This window comes from Myotis lucifugus, unplaced genomic scaffold (genome assembly GCF_000147115.1).
Source record: "Myotis lucifugus unplaced genomic scaffold, Myoluc2.0 scaffold_371, whole genome shotgun sequence".
Lineage (NCBI taxonomy): Eukaryota > Metazoa > Chordata > Mammalia > Chiroptera > Vespertilionidae > Myotis > Myotis lucifugus.
The window spans coordinates 376,217-397,449 of NW_005871419.1; the positions used below are offsets into that span (position 1 = coordinate 376,217).

Consider the following 21,233-nt stretch of genomic DNA (forward strand, 5'->3'; position numbering starts at 1 on the left):
AATGCAGGCAACAAAGATCTCTGTGGAGACACCTTTTGAAGATAGAATCTGAGTCTGGTGTGTCCCAGGTAGGTTAACTGCCGCCTTCTAATGGGACTTATTCCTGGGACTGCTGGAATCTAGCCCCTGTCTGGGTGTAAGGTAAAGAAAGAGCAGGAGGCTGTGGTTTCACGTTACATTTCCGAGTTGGGCACCAAGACATCCAATGGCCTAGAAAAAAAAATTTAAGCAGCTTTAGAAATACCATGCCAAGCTAAATAGGAGAAATTGTAAGCAACTTCATAGGGCTGCCAGATAAATACAGGATTCTCAGTTAAATTTGAATTTCAGATAAACAAGGAGTAATTTTTTAGTGTATGACACCCCAAATGCTGTGTGGGACATATTTATACTAAAAAAACTATTTGTCGTTTACCTGAAAATCAAATTTAACTGGACATCTTGCCTCCTTATTTGCTAAAGTGGCAATCTTACAACTTTAGCAATGGAAACGGAAAAATTACTATATGAAAATTGTTAGGAGTGGAAAATGGGTTTTGAACTGGGGCACGTTCCATTTGCAGTACGTGTGAATGCTCCCTCGCTTGGGGGCTGCACGCTGGGTCCATGAACTTGCTAGGTGCTCGACCTTGAGGGTCTGGACCCACGTGCTCTGCTCTTACAGATGCAAATGCCCATGCCTGAGGGGGCTGTGAACTCTGTACAAGTGCTGCCCTCAGTGCTGGGCAAAGCCCTCTAAGAACACTCGTTGCAAAAAAAGTTCACATGAGGCTAGAGACTTAGCATTTGTCGACTCAAAAAACATAATCTTAACCTGTCTTTTGAATCAGTCTTGATAGTGTTATAATTAGCAGGAGTAAAATGTCCGTGGGCATAGGCAGATATCGGGGAGATAATACAGGTCAAATGGGGGGGGGGCAAGAAGAAGATCCAGTTACTAGAGACTGAAATGTCAACTCCTCGGGGCCCTGTTGTCGGTTGGCTAATCATGTCAATGGTATATCTTAATAGACTTGTGGCCACAAAGTCAGCCAGCCTGTGTTCCAATCCATCATCATCACTGAGCAGTACCACCCTGACCAAGTTAAGAATTTCCTCTCTCATGGCTTCTGATCTATGAATTAAGAATAATGACGGTCCCTACTTTAGGGCTTGTTTGAATATTGAGATGATGCATCTGTAACACTTGAAGCAGTGCCTGGCAGAAAGGAAGCTCTCGATAGGTGCCAGCCATTTATTGATGCCATTATCTTAACTATAGTACCGGCCTCGTCCTGGGTGATATCTGATACCCCGTAAGAGAGGGGAAGTGGTGAAGATAACCCTGAGCATGGTACTTCTGGTAAGAGGGACAGGTAACAGGCCTGGATTCACTTAGAGGCACCTAATTAAACAGATGACACCATTAGCAGTTACTAAGCTCCGGTGCCTCTGCCAGGGTGCTGCTGGGAGCGTGCACAGCTTGGTCAGCTCTCACCTACGAGTGTTGGATACAAAAGGATTAGAAGGCCCATCTGATTGTTCTATATGAATCCACAGGCCACTGAGCACTGACTCTTCAGGCCCCTCATTTTATTTCAGCCTCTTTTTGCATTTCTGTGTTTTCCTCTTTGTTAAGTTCCCTGCCTTCCATGGGCATTGACTGCCGCTGGTCTGTGGGGGAGGAGAAGGGAAGGGGGGAGAACTGGACTTTTAGGAGGAACCTTGAAATGTCCTACAGTGACAGCTGGCTGTGTGGGTAGAGAGAGAGCAGGTGCACTGCTTGCCCTTGATGAGTTAAGGCTTGGAAATGTCTAAACCCTTATGGGGTCTGAAGGAACTGTTCCCTGCCTGGGGTGCTTTGTTTCATTTTGGAGTGTGTTTTCATGGCCTCACCAATCCCTCAAAAAGAATAAAAAAAGTTTTATTGTGAACGTTTAGTGAGGGAAGTTGAGTGCTGCTTTGGAATATTTAAAAAATATATATTTTTATTGATTTCAGAGAGGGAGAGAGATAGAAACATCAATGATGAGAGAGAATCATTGACTGGCTGCCTCCTGCAGCCCACAGCCAGGGCATGTGCCCTTGACTGGAATCGAACCCGGGACCCCTCAGTCCACAGGGCGACACACTATCCACTGAGCAAACCGGCTAGGGCTGCTTTGGAATATTAAGTGTCCTAGGGAGGTGGCCTGCAAGAAAACGTGGCCAGCTAGATAGAGGACTTTAAAGGTTAATTCTTTCCTTTGAAACCATTTCTGCTTTTTGCAGTGGTCACCGGAGCAGGAGACGGGATTGGGAAAGCGTATTCGTTTGAGGTGAGTTGTGTTCTTGGCCTCCTCTGCCTCTTGTACTGAGCACATTATACAGCAACAGACGTTCATTATGAAGGGAAATATTTTCTGTAAAAAAGGAAATTTGAAAGTCATAATCTCACTCCCTGGATACCTTTAAAAAATGCAATGATATTCAAAGGTGGCAGTATCTCCCCTTAGGGGTTGTTTTACAAATGTAGGGGCATTGTTATTTTCTGGTGTAATTGTACCACAAGCATCATATACGTAAGCACAATTTCAAAAAAGTATAAACTACTTTTCTTTTATGTATCCTTTACATTATGGTTAGGGCATATATTGATTTAAAACATTATTTGTGTAGGCACAACATATTATCTATGACTTTAATTCCACGAAGATTAAGGGGCATTACAACTATTATATAAAGAGAGGATCTGATAGGGCCGAGTCACTGCAATATTAGTGTCTTTCAGTATTTCTCTCCAGGCTTCTTATTGCTCTGCAGATAGATCCATAGATAGATTGATTGATCGATAGACAGATACCTAGGGAATAGATGGGTACCTTTAAAAATACTTTTATAGCACATGCAGTCTTACATGCTATTATTACTGTATTATTACAAATTCCATTAATAAAGTATTGTTTCCTGGAATTTCCATGTATTTTATTTCTTACTGGTGTCATTATACTGAACAACGTGAAATACAAAGGAAGAAATACTAGTAGAATCTTAGGAATTGTGAGAACGACTGTTAAAAAATCAGTGACCCCTTAAAATAGAATCAAATGCATTTGGTTGTGAAAACTACATCCAACAGCAGTGCAGTACCCAAGTGTTTTCTTGTCCCCGAAGCCTTCATCATGACAGATGCTAAACCACCTGTGTGAGAGGACAGTGCAAGGTGTATGGGAGGCACTTGACGGAAACTTCTGGGACTTGAACAAACCTAAACTATTCCAGTTAGAAAAGCTCCCGGTGCTGGTCTTTCGGGACTGCCCGCCCCATCCTGTATCCTCTGCCCATAAGTTCTTGGGCACAGACACTGTGCTTCAGCTCTTTGCTCTTATCCTACCTGGTGAACAACAGCTTTCTGACGGCCAGTGGTGCTCAAGGCTCAGCAGGTGAGTGTTGAGGTTGGGGAGACTGTTCAGCAACCACTTTCCAAAGTCTTGTGTCTTCCATTCCCCAAATGAGAAGGACAATTTTTCTAGCTGTTTGCATTAAACCCGTATCACCTTTTATATAACCATTTCCACCTTAGAGCAGGTTTCTGGAAAGGGCCTGATCCCTCATCCAAAACATCCACGGCTCCCCTCTCAGTTCTCGGCATTGCCCAGAAATGTGGGTCCTTATGATTTTCCAGATTCTTTCCTCTGATTCATGCTGACTTGGCCTGCTCCTGGTCCCCTTGATGCTTGAGACTCAGATACTTTTCTTGCTGTAGAGGGGACCCGTAGGGACGCTCCCCTTAGCATTCGTGTCTCTACTGTTTCCAAAAGCCGTGGCCTGGGCGTCGGACGCTGAGGGTCCAGCCCTCACTCTGGCACTCACTGTCTGGAGACTTCGGACAGTGACACATTCCTGGGCTTCTAGTCTTCACCAGCCAAGACACACCTCCCAAGAGCCTTCAAGCTCTAAGTTCTGCTTCTGTCCTAGACTGATTCTTGCTTTGCTCTTCTCCTTGTGTAACCTTTTCCTGTGTTCTCTGTTGTCCTTTTCTAAGGCTGGGAGACAGTTTTCTGGACTTCCTCCTTCCCTTCATGCAGGCTTTTCCCCTTCCAGCGAGCCTGCCCTTGCTCCCTGGGAAGTGCTGCTCCACGGAGAGCAGTGGGGAGACGGGGTGCTGTGGACGGTGACGGCTGGGAGCCCCAACTGGGAAAGGGTTAGCCATCTCCGTGTCACACCCTGCCTCCATGCTCCCTGCAGACTCTCCACATCCTAAGCTGGAGGCGATGGCAACCCCACTGGGCTTTTTAAAGGTTAAATGGGATGAGGAGGGGGAGGTGCTTTGCACAGAGTAAGCTTCTCAAGGGCAGCCACTGCTTTTTGGGTGTTTAAACTGTTTTCTTTACCACAAATTCCTTTGTATTTTTTTAAGGAGGAGGAGGAAATGTACTGTACTTACCATATTTTTACTTTTTCCATTCTTCTTTCTTCCTCCCTGATGCTCCAAGAGTCTCTCTCTCTCTCTATCTCTCTCTCTCTCTCTCTATACTAGTGACTTGTTGCGTGAAATCACACAAGACCTGGGACCCCTTCCCCTCCCTGCCCCTCATGCCATGGAACCACTTGAGTCCCAGAGTCCTGCCCCACATGGCTGGCGCACCACGGGACAGCCCTGAGTCCTGGAGTGCCACCCTGATGCCCCACCTCCGGGCCACTTGGAGCAGCCACTGGGCCCTGTCCCCGTGGTGTGCATGCGGGGCCCGCAGAAACCCTGGCCGAGGTCACACGAAGCGGACGCCGGGACCCCCGCCCCCCCCACCCCCGAGGGACCGCAGGAACCCTGGCGGAAGCCACACAAAGCGTCTGCCAGCCCTGCCCCCGCTGCCCTGCCTCTGCTGTGATGCCGCCATCTTGTGACGGCATTATGGAGTGAGGGTTAATTTGCATATTACCTCTATTATATAGGATATATATTTCAGAGAGGTGGGAAGAGGGAGAAAGAGGTAGGAACGTCAATGGTGAGAGAGAATCATCGATTAGCTGCCTTCTGCACACGCCACACTGGGGATCGAGCCCGCAACCCGGGTATGTGCCCCACACTAGGGATTGAGCCATGACCTCTTGGTTCATAGGTCAATGCTCAACCACTGAGCCATGCAGGCCAGGCCCAAGAATCTTTCTTTTGTTATTTCCTTTCTATTAAGAGAACTTCCTTTAGCTATTTTTTAAAGAAAAATCTGCTGGTGACAAATTCTCTTTGTTTTCCTTCATCAGGGAATGCCTTGACTTCCCCTTTGTCCCAGAAGGGCACTTTTGCTGTATATAGAATTTGTGGTCGATAGTCCTTTCTTTCAGCACTTGAAAAATGTGGTGCCACTCACTTCTGGCCTGAGTCTCTGATGAGTCTGATGTCATTCAAACTGTTTTTCCTCTTTAAGGAAGGCGTTGTTTTCCTCTCTCACTGTTTTGAAGATTTTTTTCTTAGTCTTCAGAAGTTTAGTTTGAAAGACCAATCGGGAGCCGAAAACCAGGATTACAGGCTTTATTAGGGGAAAAACCTGCCGGGCTGTCTCACAAGGGGAGAACAGCAACCGTGCAGAGGTGAGCACACCTTTTGAGGGGAGGAATGGGAAGGAATGGGGGCTTAGGGTACTCAGTAGGCGCTGATTGGTGGCTTAGTGTATGGTCCATATAAGGTACATGGTTAGGCACTATGGTTGGTACTTAGGGACAAGGGCTTAGGGTATTTGGCAGGTGCTGATTGGTGGTTCAATGTATAGTCCATATAAGGTGCATGGTTAGGCACTCAGGTGTTTCTGGGCTGCAGGTTACGTCATATTCCGCCCACCAGTTGGGGGAAGGGAGGATCCGTCATTGTTATGATGTTGCTTGGTGTGAATTTCTTTGGGTTTATCTTGTTTGAGGCTCACATAGCCTCTTGAATATGTAAGTTTACATCTTTTCACAAATTTGGAAACTTTTCATTCAGTATATCTTCAAATAGTTTTTCTGCCCACCCCTCTTCTTCTGGAATTACAATGACATGGATGTTAGATCTTTAGTATAAGTGTCTGAGATGCTGGTCATTTTTTTTTCCCCAGTGCATTTTTCTCTGTTGTTTTGATGGGTAATTTCTATTGTTTTACCTTTAAGTTCATGAATTCTTTCCTTGGTCCCCTCCGTTCTGCTATTGAGCCCATTTATCGAATTTTTAATTTTGGTTATTCATTTTTCAGTTCTAAAATTTCCATTTTGTTCTTTTCTCATATTTTCTATTTATTTGCTCAAACTTTGTATTTTCCATGGGTTTTAATTGTGTTCATCCTTGCTCATTAAGGCATTTTTATGATGGCTGCTTTAAAATCCTGGTCATATATTTCCAACATCTGTGCCACTTCAATGCTGGCATCTGTTGGTTATTTTTATTTCACTCAGATCGAAATCTTCCTGGTTCTTGGTGCGATGAGTGACTTTTGATCGAATTTTGGACATTTCTGATTTTATGTTAGAGGCTCTGGGTGGTATTAAATCGTCCGTTTCAGGTCTGTGCCAGCATTGCTTCAGCAGGGGTGGGGCCGACTTGTGCCCACAGGCGAGGGGAGGCCTGGTCTCCCACTTGGCCTTCATTGGCACGCGCTGCTGCCTGGTTCCTATGGGCTGGGGTTGGGGTGACCCCATTAGGTCAGTCTGGATGGGAGGGGCAAGAGTGCCCCCTCACTGCTCCCAGGAAAGCCTCCCAGTGGCACTTGGGGAAGAGGCCTCCTTAGCATGGGTTTGGGGTGGGGGTGATGGTGCAAGTCGTCTCCCCCCCCCCCCTCGCCTTCCCTGTTATCTCCCAGGAGAAGGGAGGGAGGGAGAGGGAGCCTTGGCACTGCGAGTGGTGGTCGAAGTTCAGGTTCTGCTGATGTTGGGGTGGGGGGGTGCGGGAGGGGGGCTGTGATGAAAGTCCCTGCTCCCTCCTTGGCTCCTCTGATGCCGGCCTGGCTCGGGGGGGTGGGGGGGTGGCCACTGTTACCGCAGCCTCCCAGTTCTAGCCACACTGCTCTGTGGGTAAGGGCACTGACAGATGGTGAGGTTTGGCTGTAGTGACAGAGACCCAATGACAATCCTGGCTTTCCTGATGAGCAGGTGGCTGTGCTCAGGTTCCTTCTGTCTCGTCTTGTGGGCCTTTGCTCTGGTCTTCAAAGCTGGAGCGGGGCCATGAGAGTGCCTGTGTCCTGAGAGCCCGCAGACAGAACTCAGCCCTGTGGCCAAGCCGGGCCAGAAAGGCCAGGCGTCACTCGCCACCTGCCCCTGAAGACATGGCAGGTGTTAGCGCCCCCTAGCGGTCTCCGCCAGCGTGCACACCTGTACGTTTAGTTCTTGCTCATGTCAGCGCTAATGGAGCCTTGCTTTACACAACCTGCTCTCAGCTTTGCTTTATCCCTTTACTAATCCAGGGTGGAGCTCTTGCCTCAGCAAAGCCATACAGACGCCTGCGTCCTTGTTAATGACCTTGGGCCTCTTCATCCCAGGGTGTGCCTTGTCTCTTCTATCAGCTTCTTAGGGATGGACACTGAGGTTCTTCATTTTCGTTTTTACAAATAATGTTTAAGATACACCCTTGAACATATGCACATTCACATATATATCCCTATCGGTAAGATAGCTGGCTCATGGGTATGTGCACTTAAATATTGGGTACCATTGCCAAATTGTTCTCTACATGGCAGAACCAATTTTAATCCATTCCACATTACTATACATTTTAATATTTATGTAAAGTATGTATTTAATATAACTTAACTTAAAATATTGTACATTTAGTTTTTGCCACTCTGATGTATGTAAGTAAACTTGTACTCTTGGCTGTTAATGCCCAGAGAATGCTAGAAGCAAAATGCATGACTAAGACTGCCTGGTTTTATGCCTCCACATCTGGACAGCTCTAGTGCCTCCCCCAACATCTGGGCTGGCATGGATGCCGGCACTGCTCCCAGCCCCAGGGCAGCAGACAAGGGCAGTCAGACTTCTTCTCAAGACAGCTCTCCTGGAAGCTAAGGGAACGGCACAGAGCTGGGCCTTGGAGGAAATTCACTTGCCAGCTCTGCTTCAGACCAGCCAGGAAAAATAACTGCCATCCCTACTCTTGACTGTCAGCACACACTTACTTGGCATATATGATGGTGCCTTACGCCGTCTCAGCAAGGAATTTCTTCTTCCTAATGTTTACATTGCTCGAGTCTAAATTATTCCCGCTGCACTCTTAGCTCATTCTCTCTCATCTTGCCTTAAATGAAAACAGTAGCTTTTAATTATTTTTATGTTCCCCTGGATTCATTGCTTTGTTCCTGGGTGGCTTGCCTTCAACCCATTAATTTTGTTTCAAGTTTTGAGTATCCTAGGTTCATTGTAGGTTCATTGTACTATGCCATGATGTGTGTGTGTGTGTGTGTGTGTGTGTGTAATGCATAGGCATGATTACAAAAGATAATAAAATGAGTACTGTGTCCCTTATCACACAGCTTAAGAAATGGAACACCAGCCCTAGCCAGTTTGACTCAATGGTTAGAGCATTGGCCTGTGGACTGAAGGGTCCCAGGTTCAATTCTGGTCAAGGGCACATGCCCAGGTTGCGGGCTCGATCCCCAGTAGGGGGCGTGCAGGAGGCAGCCAATCAATGATTCTCTCTCACCATTGATGTTTCCATCTCTCTCTTTCTCTCCCTCTCTGAAATCAATAAAAATGTATTTAAAAAATGAAATAGAACATCACTCTCATCCTTGAGACATTCCGTAGTCATGACATGCCTTTGTGTCTCTCCCTCACCCCCACTCATGTAAGCACAGATCATGATCATTGTGTTAAAATGTCCTTACTTAGAGCGTTTTATTACATATGCACGTGACCCTAACAATGTGTTGGTTGCACCACTTGTTTTGATTTCCATGTAAACTGGTTCAGATGTCTTCTGCAACCTGCTTTTGATGGATCAATAGCATGCCTTTGAAATTCATCCCGGCTGATGTGTGTAGAACACGGTTCATTCATTTTCATAATTATGTAGTATTCCATTATGTAAATATGTCCCGGCTTAGCTACCCTTACCTCTGTTGACGAACATTTCTGCCATCTCTAATTTGCTGCCATGAATGCATTGTCCATGTCTCCAAAGGACTCCTCGAGAACGTGCCCAGGAGCAGAATTGCGGGCTCAGAACTTAGGCAGAGGCAACATTGCTCGGTAACGTTGGCTCCAGCCAGTTTCCAAAGTTTTGGTGTTGAGGTGATGGCGGCCTCATGAACCGAATAGGGAAATGTTATCTCTTTTATCCTTTTGGAATTATTGGGGTTTTTTTTGGATGTTTGATAGAGTTTATCTGTAAAACCACCTGTGGCTGGAGTTTTCTTTGTGGGACAATTTGAACTATTTACTTATATCATTATCAGCATCACTTCTTATTTGGATGAATATATCATATTGATTATTGCTATTATTTTTAGTGACTATATGACTATTGGGTTTTTAATTTTTCTTGAATAAGTCTTGGACTTATATTTTTCAAGAAATGCATCTATGACACCTAAGGTTTCAAATGTGTTGGCACATACTTTTTTTTGAAAACATTCTCTTACCATGTTTAGAAAACTTTAGCACGAAACACATTTATCAACGGTTACCATCTAGTTCACAAAATCACTGGGAAGGGGCAGCAGCTATATCTGAAAATGAGCAGAAATACCGAGAGGCTGGGTGGTGGGGGACACAGTGGAGTCGCCCCTCCCAGGAAGTTCACATTCCTCCTCTATTTTCTCTCTTCTTTCGGGAACTCTAATTATTCAGATGTCGGGTAATATTATTTCCGGAACTCCTATTATTCATCCCCTATTAGCCTTCCCCCCCCTCATAATTTCTATTTCTTTGGCTCTTTGCTTTCCTATCTACAAAAGGATTTCATTAATTTTATTCTTCAGCTTTTCTACTAAAGTTTTCATTTTTTGTTCTATTTATTTTTAAACTTCACATTTCTAATACAATTAAAAATGAAAACCTTTAAAAGAAGTTAAAAATTGTTGGCCAATTCTGATGGTGTGTTTCTCAGCCGTCTGTGCAGGCCTATGTAACCCTGTTTTGTGGGTCATCCAGGGTTAGAACTGCTGTATCTTCCTGATGAACGGACTAATCTATATTTCTAGTAATACTGATTTGCTTTAATGCCTGTTGTGATTGATATTGATAAAGCTGTGCCTTTTTTCTTTTGGTTGGTGTTCCATAGATATATGCAATGTTTTTTCTCATTTCAGTTTCAACCTTATGTTTTGGGTGTGTTTCTGGAAGATAGCATGCAGCCCGGTTTTAATTTACTCCTCTTGGATGTTCTTGTCTTTAATAGAGCATAGCGGTACGGACACTTCTGAAATCCTGCAGATATTACGATGACAGTGTAATCATTGTGTTCATTTAGCCAAATAACTCAAAGGATCGCTAATATTTTAAAAGCACAAGGATACCTGTGAAAACTTGTTGGACTTTTATTGAACGTAGCTAGGAAGCATACAGCAGGAAGACAAAGGAGCTCCTTGGAGAGCATTTGATAAGCGGGGCTGTATGTAGTCAGTCGGGAAAGGAATGTGAAATCATATGGGCAAGATAGGTACCGGCCAGGCTCCCTTTCCACGGGGCAGTGACCGCGCCACCTCTGGGTCAGCCTCTGGGCCAGGCTCTGAGCCCACAGACCCTCTGTCCCTAGCCTTGTTCCATGGCAGTGGTTACCTGCCCCAGCGTCAGACCAGGTCGGGCCGCTTATTGGAAAACATTTGAGGGTGGTGTTAATAAACAATCCAAGCATTATTGTTTTGCCTGTATCAAAGTTTGGGATGATGTTTTCCTTAACGATTTAACATCAAAATTAATTTTTTGTTTTATCACAATGTGTGCGTTACGGCCTTATTCATGTGATAAGGTTAGGGGTAACGTTACCTACAAAACAAACTACAAAGGCTAGAGGCAGTTGTAAAATAAACGTTTGTACACAAGAAAATTAAGCTGTGGCATGGGTATTGTAAAACTTAGAATTGGCATAATTAGCTTAATAAAGAGCCAATGGTGGGAGATGACACATCTACCACACTCACTTTCATAAAGATGGAGGTCTGCCCCGGAAGAGAGTCTGTTACATAAGACAAAAAAATACACAAACTTCTTTGTGGTAAACCACTGAAATTTGGAGTTATTTGTTACAGCAGCTAATGTTATCCTAACTAGTGCAAATTAACAAGAAGTGTCCAAGATTTACATGAAGAAACTTTAAAAGTGTTTAGAAGAATGTATGAAATCTGAATAAATGGATACCATATTTATGGATGACAACTGACTACTGCCAAGGTGTAATTTCCACCTAAATGTCTCTAATTTTAACATAATACTTTAAAATATATACAGCTTTATCTGTAAAATCACACTAAGAAGATTAAAAAATAACATTTTGAAAGAGAATAGTACAGGGTAGGGACTTCCTCTATCAGACATTAGATACCAAAGCTTTATTGTAAGATTATGATTAAATCAGAAGTGGCCGTGTCATTTAAATAACAAACAGGTCAATGAAACAGAACAAATCAATCAGAAACAGACCCATGTACTTATGAAAATTTTGCATATGACTAAGTTGGCATTCAAATCAGGACAGAAAGGACAAATAGAAAAATATCGTTGAGACAGTTAGCCACCCATTTTGAAAAATATAATGCTAGATGATTTCAACCTCACACCTTTTTCAAAAAAAATGACAATAACCAAGCTACGAAGGGTTGTAGGAAAATCTATCTATATCCTTGGAGTTAGAGAAAATCATAAGAAAAAAATTAACAAACCTATCAAGTCACAAACTTGATAACATTACAATAACCTATCATGTATGCCAAGACACCATAAACAAAGGAGAAACACTGCTACATATACAGTAGGCAAATAATTATTACCCAGAATATATAAAAAACCTCCTACAAATTTATAAGAAAATGACAAAACACCAGTAGAAGGATGGTCAAAGGGTATATACTGGTATTTCACACATAAACATACAAAAAGATACTCAGCCCCACTGTTAATTGGAAAAATTAAAACAATAAAAGGATATCATTTCTTGACCATTAGATTGGACAATTTTGAAAAGTTTGTTAATATAAACTATTGGCCAGAGAGTAGAGAAATAGCTATAATTGTATTTTTGATGGTACAGTTTGAAGGGAGGACATTTGGGCAATACTGTTAAAATTTAAAAAGCATATACCCTTAACACAACAATTCCACTTGTCTATCTACTCTAGGAATTAATTCACTTGTATATACAAGGAGCTATATAGAAAGGTTTTCTTTGTAGCATTATAAGTAATAAGAAAACTTGATAACAACTTAAATGCTCACCCATATGAACTATAAGCACCTGGAAGCAATAAAAAGAGTCAAGTGGCTCAGCATGAATTGATGTGGAAATATGTCCCATGCTCAGGGATAAGACACAGCATTATGTTAAAAAGGTAGCACTTACAATGCCATTTGTAAAGTGTGCAAAGAAAGAAAACCCACAACACACACATTTACTTCTGTATGTACTTATATGTGCATGTAGATGCTGAGATAAAGTTAGGAAGGATCAATGCCAAACTCCAGGCAGGGAGAGCCTGTGGGGGGCGAGGAAATGGGACTGTGGTGGCCTCAGGGACGCCTTCTACAGTGAGAATGCATTGGTGTATTCAATAGTATAATTTAATAAATCAAAACAGAAAAATATGTAAACGCTGAGGCTTCCACCCCAGAGATTTTTATTTGGATGGTTTTGGTAGGAATTGGTGTTTTTTGACATCTTCCTGGGTGATTCTGAGACCATTGGCTTGAAGATCGAATTATTGGTTATTGTAGACCCTATAGTATAGTCTTTAATTCGGTTTCTTATGTTTCCTATAACATGTAATTCCTCATTGCAATGTTGGCATAGTGCTCGCTTCGACCACATATGTACTAAAACTGGAATGATAGAGAGAAGACGAGCCTGGGCCTGCACAAGGGAGACATGCAAATTCATGAAACATCCCATACATTTGTCAACATGGAACATTTTCTGTTGTGTATTGAACTGTGGGGTTTGAGGTACAGACTTCTTGTGGCATCTTGTCTGATGAAGATGAAGAATAAATTCATGGACTAACACATTTCTTTAATAAAAATGTAGAAGTTTATTGGAAGCATATACAAACACCATCTGGGCAGAGGTGTCCCACAGGGGACCCCCCTAGGGAGGGGCCCCCAAATGGGAAAAGCCTGATCTCTCACTAATGGGAAAAATTAAAATAAATCCCTCCTCGTGTCCCTTTGTCTCCGGTTTATATATGTTGCAGTTCTTGGTTTGAACCTGACCCTCTCTAATTGGACCTTTCATTAATTTAGGACCCCCATGCTTTCCTCATTGGTTACTTTGTTACACAGTATCGGTTTCAAAGGCCAAAGCCCAGTGGTGCCCCCTCTTCCTCTCCCCTTGTCTTATAACATTCCTCTATTCTCTGTGAAAATATGTTTCCTTCGTTCCATTATCCTGTGACTTTTCTGTATCCTCGGTGAATGTATGTCCTCTTCCCTCCTTCTCCTGTGGCATTTTTCTGTCCGTTGTACAAGTAAGATAAGCATTTTGGCGTCTCCAAGCTGCTCATGTCAGGGCTGCTTTTGATCTACCTTCTAATTGCTTCAATTGCTCATCCTTCACATATGCATGCCTCCCCCCATGGACCCTCTGTGTTCCCTAAACCTGCCTATTTTGTCCCTAGAATTCCTTTCAGTATAATTTACCACAATTTAAAAAGTAACAGTATAAGGCATTTAATTAAAACCATAGAGAAAGATTTTAATGAACTGGGTCCTTTGTCACTAACTCAGATGTCATCAGCCTGTTCACATGATCATTGGTTTTCCCTCTGTCCTTGGGCAAAGCTCTAATTTTGCTCACGTGTAGCATTGTTCGGTGCGAAGCCCACGTTAATGCATGCCATTCCCGTCCTGCGTCCCTCGGCCCCCAGGAGTCGGGGCATATCTACCCCGAAGAGAATTCCTTGCGGGTCTCAGGGAAGCAGGCACGTACCCTCCAGTTGGGAGCCAGAGGACAGGCGACAGGGCTCAGGGCATGAGCATGTCTGTGCAGAGCGAACCACAAGGAGAGCATTCTTGTGAGCAGGAAGCGGCTCAGAAGGTGCTGCAGGAATCGGGTCTTTATGGAGCAGTGCTGCCTGGGGCCTGTTATGTAAAGTACTAGAGGCCCGGTGCATGGAATTTATGTATGGTGGCAGGGGGGGGAGGTCCCTTCAGCCCAGCCTGCACCCTCTCCAATCCGGGACCCCTTGGACATCCCTCTCACAATCCTGGACTGCTGGCTCCTAACCGCTCACCTGCCTGCCTGCCTGATCACCCCTATCTGCCCCCCCTGCTGGCCTGGTTGCCCCCAAATGCCCCCTCCCCTGCTGGCCTGGTTGCCCTCAACTGCCCCCCCGCTCCCTGTGCCGGCATGGTCACCCCATGCAGCCTGCTGTTCAGTCATTTGGTCATCCCTCACTGCCCCCGCCCCCCCCCTCCCCCCCCGCCAGCCTGGTCGCCCCATGCAGCCTACTGTTCAGTCATCCATCCGGTTGTTTTGGTTGTGACGTCCCCTGGCTTTTTATATATTAGGATAGTATAGCGTCTTCCAAATCCTGATTTCCAGCACCAGTCCACACCCGAGAGGTCCCGATGAGAGGGCGTCGGGCTGTGGTCTGTACAAAAGGGAACGTGGACTAGTTCCTCGCACGTCATAAACACACGCAGGATTATGTCACGTTTAGCCTGGCCCAGGGCGGCTGTTTTGCTCATAACCCAGAAATGTCTGCACATTTAAACCCAGAAAAAGCCAGCACCTCACCTTGGGACCCAGTGGGTGATGCCCCAATTCACCTTTCAGTCAAGCCTTCCTGTCTGCTGATTGTCTTCTCTCTTTTGGTTTTCCCATCCCAGCTCGCAAGACAAGGCCTCAATGTTGTGCTGATCAGCCGGACGCTGGAAAAACTACAGGCTATTGCCGTGGAGATTGGTGAGCGACCCCAAGGAATGAGGGAAGTGCCGGTGGAGCCCTCTGGCCAGGTCTGCTCTGGTCCTGCCTGCAGAGGCACCGCCAGCATCCCCACCTGCTCCCTGGACCCTGGGGTGCGGGCCCTTCTGCTTGAGCTCAGTTTAGAAAGCTACCTGCGGGCTGTGAAGGGGGCGTTCGTTCACCGCTGAGTCTCTGGTGCCTCAGAGCAGCACCAGTAGGTCTTCTCTCTTCTCTGGTCCCGCGTCCTCATCTCTAGAATCAGACCTCCCCATCCAGAGGCCCAGCTTCCTGGTGGCTTCTGCCACTCCCCGTGGGACTTCCCTTCCACATGTCTGTGCTCTGCTCCGTGCAGGAAGGGTAGGGGCGATGCTTCGTGGTGACACTCAGATTTAAAAAAAAAGACTTGGCTCAGGGCTGCTGTGCAGGCTGTGAAGACTGCACTGCACAGCCCTGGGAGGCCGCACTCACAGGACAGCGTGTTATTATCATGACCCCTCTGAAGTGTCCTTAGCTAATGACGATCACAGTATCCCGTTTTGGGATTTGCATTTTAATGATCAATTATTAATTTAGTAATTAATACACTCCTTAACTCAAAGGAATAGGCCTTTAATGATAAAGACTCGGGAAACCATGGCAGGCCGCCTGGGGGACAGTTTGTGTCCCTGGGGCGTCAGGGTTAGGAGGCGGACAGGGAGGCTCAGTGCCCTTGGGCCGATGAATTCTGTGTCTGGATATCAGAAGTAACTCTGACCAGGACTTGGGCATTCTTCAGTGCTCCTCCCACAATGTTAACGTGTGATTTTATCGGCCTCTTAAAGAGCAAGCAGTGTCTTCAGTCTGAAAGCGCCCCCACCCCCAAACTATGCCTCAACATCACTTGCCCCAGAAATATTGGGTCTGGCTCCAGCACTGAGAGGGCAGCTGGTGACATCTGTGCTGCTTCCACATCTGGCTGAGCTCCTGCACAGGCAGGTTCACCGCACGAGGCTAGTTCACGTGGGAGAGTGGAAGGGCCTGGCCGGAAGCAGTGCGGGTGCCTCGGGCAAGGCATTAGCGTCTCAGCTGGTTTCTCCTCTGGAAAATGCGGACAGCACCTACTTGGCACGGTTGGAGAGAGGATTAAAATAGGAGGTGGTGCAGGTAAATGCTTGGTGAATGCTAACGTGTTGGGCAAATGCAGAGGGTGGCTGTGTCTCTGTGGAGGGGCCCGACGAGGCACAGGGGGCCTCACACTGTGCTCCGCAGCCCTTAGGCCAGGCCTCTCAACAGAGCAAGCAACAGAGTCAGCTGGGGCGCGGGTGCAGAAGACCCCTGGGCCTCCCAGGGGTGCCTGGCTCTCTAGGTCCTGGGTGGAGCCTGAGGTTTTGTGTTTCTAACCAGTTGCTGGTGGTGCTGATGCTGTGTTCTGGGGACCCCACTTTGAGAATCACTGCGTTAAATCTAATGCATGTACTTGTTACTGTGGTAACGCTCAGACTCACCCCTCTAGCACATGCCAGCTTTATCCGGGCTACTTCTTGTCTCTAATGGGGTGGTGGGCTTGTGCTCATAAACGTCGCTCATGGTGCGTGGGAGAGCAGGGGAACTCCATGGGCAAGAGGGGATTTGGACTCGTGATCACTGAAGAATAACATTGTCTCGAATGCAGAGCGCACTACAGGGAGGAGTGTGAGGATCATACAAGCAGATTTCACCAAGGACGACATCTATGAGGATATTAAAGAAGAACTCAAAGGCTTAGAAATTGGAATTTTAGGTAAGCAAATTGTAATGCTCAAAGTGTGTTGTAATACATCAGTGCAATAACTACCTCAGTGACCCTTGATTATTCCACGGTGGCTTGAGCTTAACCCATAACTGTGTTTTAAGCTGTAGCATTAACGAATATTAAAGTTCAGTTCTTCAAGAGGCGTTACCTGACTAACAGACTTATATATAGCTTTAGAATGTATCAGACTTACATATCTCTACCTTCCCGACCGCCTTTCCCAATGTCAGAGAGGACGAATGTTCTCTCACTGACTGACACTGACACTCGGCAGGCAGAGGGAACCTCAGAAACACTCGCCGGAAGGAACACGTTACCCAACACACTTGGCTGTGATTGGCCCATGAAATTGCATCTCAGTGCGCGTACTTGCGAATTGACCACCTTATTCAGGACACAAGACGATGTTTTTTCTGTGATGATTATAAACACGCTATTTCATCACTATGTACACAGTACAATGTCTGTATTGTGCTTAGAAAGAAGGTTTGATTTCTAAAGTTTCTGCTGAATTTAAAAAAACAACTAATTCTTTTTACTAATAACAATGAAAAACATATTGTTGCAGAAAAACTGGAAAGAGTAGAGAAGCATATAAAAGAATTATGAATTTCTTAAAATCCTGACGCCCCGAGAGAGCATTTTGGTGCATATCCTTCCAGATACATATTTTCTTTCTTTTTAAAAAAAAATATATTTTATTGATTTTTTACAGAGAGGAAGGGAGAGGAATAGAGAGTTAGAAACATCGATGAGAGAGAAACATCGATTCAGCTGCCTCCTGCACACTCTCTTTTGGGGATGTGCCTGCAACCAAGGTACATGCCCTTGACCAGAATCGAACCTGGGACCCTTTAGTCCGCAGGCCAACGCTCTATCCACTGAGCCAAACTGGTTAGGGCCAGATACATATTTTCATATGTCTACATGGATCTTACGTGTTTACACATATTTATTCACATATTTACTTATTTTAAATTTTGTTCTTTCCATCACCACCTATCCCGTCTGTGTGTTGTGCATTTTTAAAAGCTGTTCATCACACACGCTTTCCCCTGACTTCAGCTGAGCAGCCGTGGTTGTGAGTGACTGCACGGCGCTCCAGCCGGGCTGCACCCCATTCCCTTCATGTGCTTCCTGTCCCTGGACCACGATCTCTTCCCTCGGATCCGTTCAGTTATCAAATCATGTTGCAATGAACGACCTCGGGTATCAATCTTGTTGAAGGTATTTTCTTTTTTAAAAAAAATATTTTTATTGATTTCAAAGAGGAAAGGAGAGGGAGAGAGAGAAAGAGAGAGAGAGAGAGAGAGAGAGAGAGAGAGAGAGAGAGAGAGAAACATCCATGATGAGAGAGAATCATTGATCTGCTGCCTCCTGCACGCCCCCTACTGGGGATGGAGCCCGCAACCTGGGCATGTGCCCTGACCGGGAATCAAACCCTGCTCTCCAGGTTCATGGGTCGGCACTCAACCACGGGATCACGCCGGCCAGGCATGAAGGTATTTTCTTAAAAACACTTTCCAAGAGAAGAATTTCTGGGTTGAGTATAACTGTTCTTAAGGTTTTCAACAAACATTTGCCACTGGCTCTTCTGACATCTTTTTGCTTTGCCTCCCCCGGCAGTCAACAATGTTGGAATGATCCCCAGCCTTCTGCCCAGCCATTTCCTTAACACACCGGACGAAATCCAGGTACAGCTGTGCTTTCTGTGGCGACGTCCTCTCAGCAGGGCCGGGGAGGGTGTCGGGACAGAATTCTGTGTCCCAGGGGGGTGTCTGGAGGTTTCCCTTTCTTCTCATCCTTGTACTTGGTCCACAGCAAGGCATCACTGCTCATGGCCATTTCTAAGATAAGGTCACCTCTCCCCTCCTCCGCACATCAGCACCTGCCTGCTGCCCTAGTCTTTTTGGGGCTCTGTGCTGTGCTCATAAGGGGTAACCCTGCCTGAAAATTTTATGGCTGTGTATGCAAGTGGGAGAAGCGCTTTGGGTTTCTTTGTCTTCCCTGGTAATAAAATTTGTTCAGCGTTCAGCGTGAGGGAAGTCAGTGATACAAGCTCTGCGGTTGAGGTATTTATTGTAAGTTCAGCAAGCGTGGCTCAGACCCATGGCCACCATTGCTGGCCATGCGTGAATTTGTTGTGCATTTAGCAGCCCTGGAAGGTACTCCTTGTTACGTCTTCCCAGGCTCTGACCTTTGAGGTCATGGGGTCATATCCAGGCTGTCGCGCTCCCAGTCCCCGACTGCGCAGGTGTTCCCATGCTCCCATGTGAGCCCGAGCCTGCTGCCGGGGGCAGAGTGCCCACTGCTGGGACGTAGCTGCACACCCTTGCACGCCCCTCCTCTCCATTAAGCAGATGCCATTCTTGCTTCTTTCTCTATTCCTGTCTGTACTTGTGCCCGTTTCTGTGTCTACCCCTCTTTCCCTCTCTGTCTGTCTCGGGAGACTCTACTAGTTTCTTTATCTGGCCTCTGTAGCCCGGAACCTCCGCCTTATTATACAGCCACCGGCCTTTCTGTTCTCTCTGCCGCTGTCCCCTAGGACCACGCACGCTACCCTCTTCCTCCAGCTGGACAGTAACCGCCTCCCTTGGAAAAACTGTGTCCACATTCCTCTTTAAATTTTTTGAGGAAACTCTTAGTAATTGACTTCTGTTCAGATCACACTGTACAGAAGCACAGTACGGACCGAAGCCGTTTCCCAATCCTAGCGCATGCCTGCTGAACTTCCGTGAGGAGCCGAATGTGCGGCTGAGCGAGTGAGGGAACAGCTCAGAGACGTGCCTCCGCCCACTTTATGTTTCCCTAGCACCGACTGCATGTCAAGAGAATGTCTCCACTGATTTGTGGTTATGGTTGTTTATTCCAGAGCCTCATCCATTGTAACATCACCTCGGTAGTGAAGGTAGGTGATCAGTGTGTGTGCCGAACGCATTCACGTGGAGCAGCTCCCAGCATGTGGCAACGCAGGACCCCGGCCCTTCCTGTGGAGGGGAATCTCTGGGCTTGAACTGCACTTGACTGCGAGGCTCATGTGTGGCCTTTCAGTTGTCTTGTTCTGTTTTCATCCAGCGCAGGGAGGGATTCATGCTCCCTAGTGTTTGAGGCCTATTTCTGGCTTCAGTTTTGCCACATGTCAGAACATATTAGACCTGACGCTGCTGGAACCGATTCTGGATTCCAAGGTGACTTTTTAAAAAATTCAGTATTTTCCTCTGATTTTATTCTAGTAAGTAGAGGAAAAGTCGCTCTGTTGGAGAAACAGACAGAGGGCAGGCATGGATTTTATGGACTCTTGTCCATAAGTCCTTGCCAATTGGAGTTCATGCATCTCTGACTCCAGCTCGGCCACCAGCTGGCTGGGCAGCGCTGGGCGTGCTGTTTAACTCCCTGGAATCTCAGATTCTTCATCTGCTCGAAAAGTGTGGTGCTAAGTGTCGTGTCGGGTGCTGTTCAGCACAAGCATCTGTAGGCACGACTGCCACAGAGCTGTCCTGACTGTGCCCTGGAGAGAGCAGGGAGAGGGGCCCCTCCTGGGCAGGCAGCTGGGGAAGGTGCTGCTGAGGAGCAGGCCCAGCCGCCGCTGGCTGAGCGGATGGCACTTTTGTGTGAACACGGGTTTCTCTCCTCTGAATGGCTTGTGAGTGAACCCTGGGCTCGGAGCCCCCACTGACCGCACAGCCGGTGCCTGGCTCAGGCCACGGAGTTCACAACTGCGCCTGGCGCCCTGTGGCCACTCCCCGGGCCCCGTGGAACCGCAGCAGGGAGCCAGGTGTGACCCCTGGCTGCAGGGGTCCGGACCCTGGCTGGGGAGCGGCAGGAGGTTCATCCTCATCTTGAGGACGTGGTCTGGCCGTGGAGGACGGCTTTCCCACAGGAGAATCAGCTGTTCTCGACCTAAGGAGAGGGGATGGATGCGGAGTAGAGCCAAAAAAATTTTTTTTCCAGGTGGATAAGTTGGGCTGACAAAAATTGTTTTTACCATTGATTGTTTTTCTGTAAGCACAGTGGTATTTTACGTAGCCTGCCCAGTGTTCATTGGTACACACATTCTTTTAGGCTGAGCAATCAATAGCTTTTCAAACTCCCAGCTGATGTAAGTTTTATATTTCCAACTGTTGTCGGTAGTCTTACCACTAAAATCTTTCACATTATTTGACACGTGGATCTCTCACTCTTGGTCCATTTGATCACGGGGCTTCCCAGATGTATTTGATAACCCCGACTCCTTTAGCAGAGGAATGCTTTGATTTACTAAACAATTACTTTATGTATTGTTAGACACTAACTTCCCTAAATAACAGAGAAAACACACGCAAGATTAGCTTATAAGCATGCCACCCCAGCTGTCCACGCTGGTGGGAGGCATGACAAGTACCCTTAATTATTCCACAGGAGCCGTCTGGGAATAGGAGAGACCCCTGT

At 46.2% G+C, this 21,233-nt stretch overlaps 1 protein-coding gene and 1 non-coding gene across 2 annotated transcripts in view; both read left to right on the forward strand.

Moving 5' to 3' along the window:
- Positions 1 to 21,233, forward strand: part of HSD17B3 (hydroxysteroid 17-beta dehydrogenase 3) — a 55,407-nt gene that overhangs the window by 11,885 nt on the left and 22,289 nt on the right. The window contains exons 3-7 of the mRNA XM_014466945.2: positions 2,251 to 2,297; positions 14,959 to 15,034; positions 16,686 to 16,793; positions 18,432 to 18,499; positions 19,678 to 19,713. Of these exons, the coding sequence (XP_014322431.2) occupies positions 2,251 to 2,297; positions 14,959 to 15,034; positions 16,686 to 16,793; positions 18,432 to 18,499; positions 19,678 to 19,713 (335 nt within the window). The remainder of the gene's footprint in view (positions 1 to 2,250; positions 2,298 to 14,958; positions 15,035 to 16,685; positions 16,794 to 18,431; positions 18,500 to 19,677; positions 19,714 to 21,233) is intronic.
- Positions 12,922 to 13,027, forward strand: LOC111828461. The gene has a single exon (XR_002832328.1). It is a non-coding gene; the product is annotated as a U6 spliceosomal RNA (small nuclear RNA).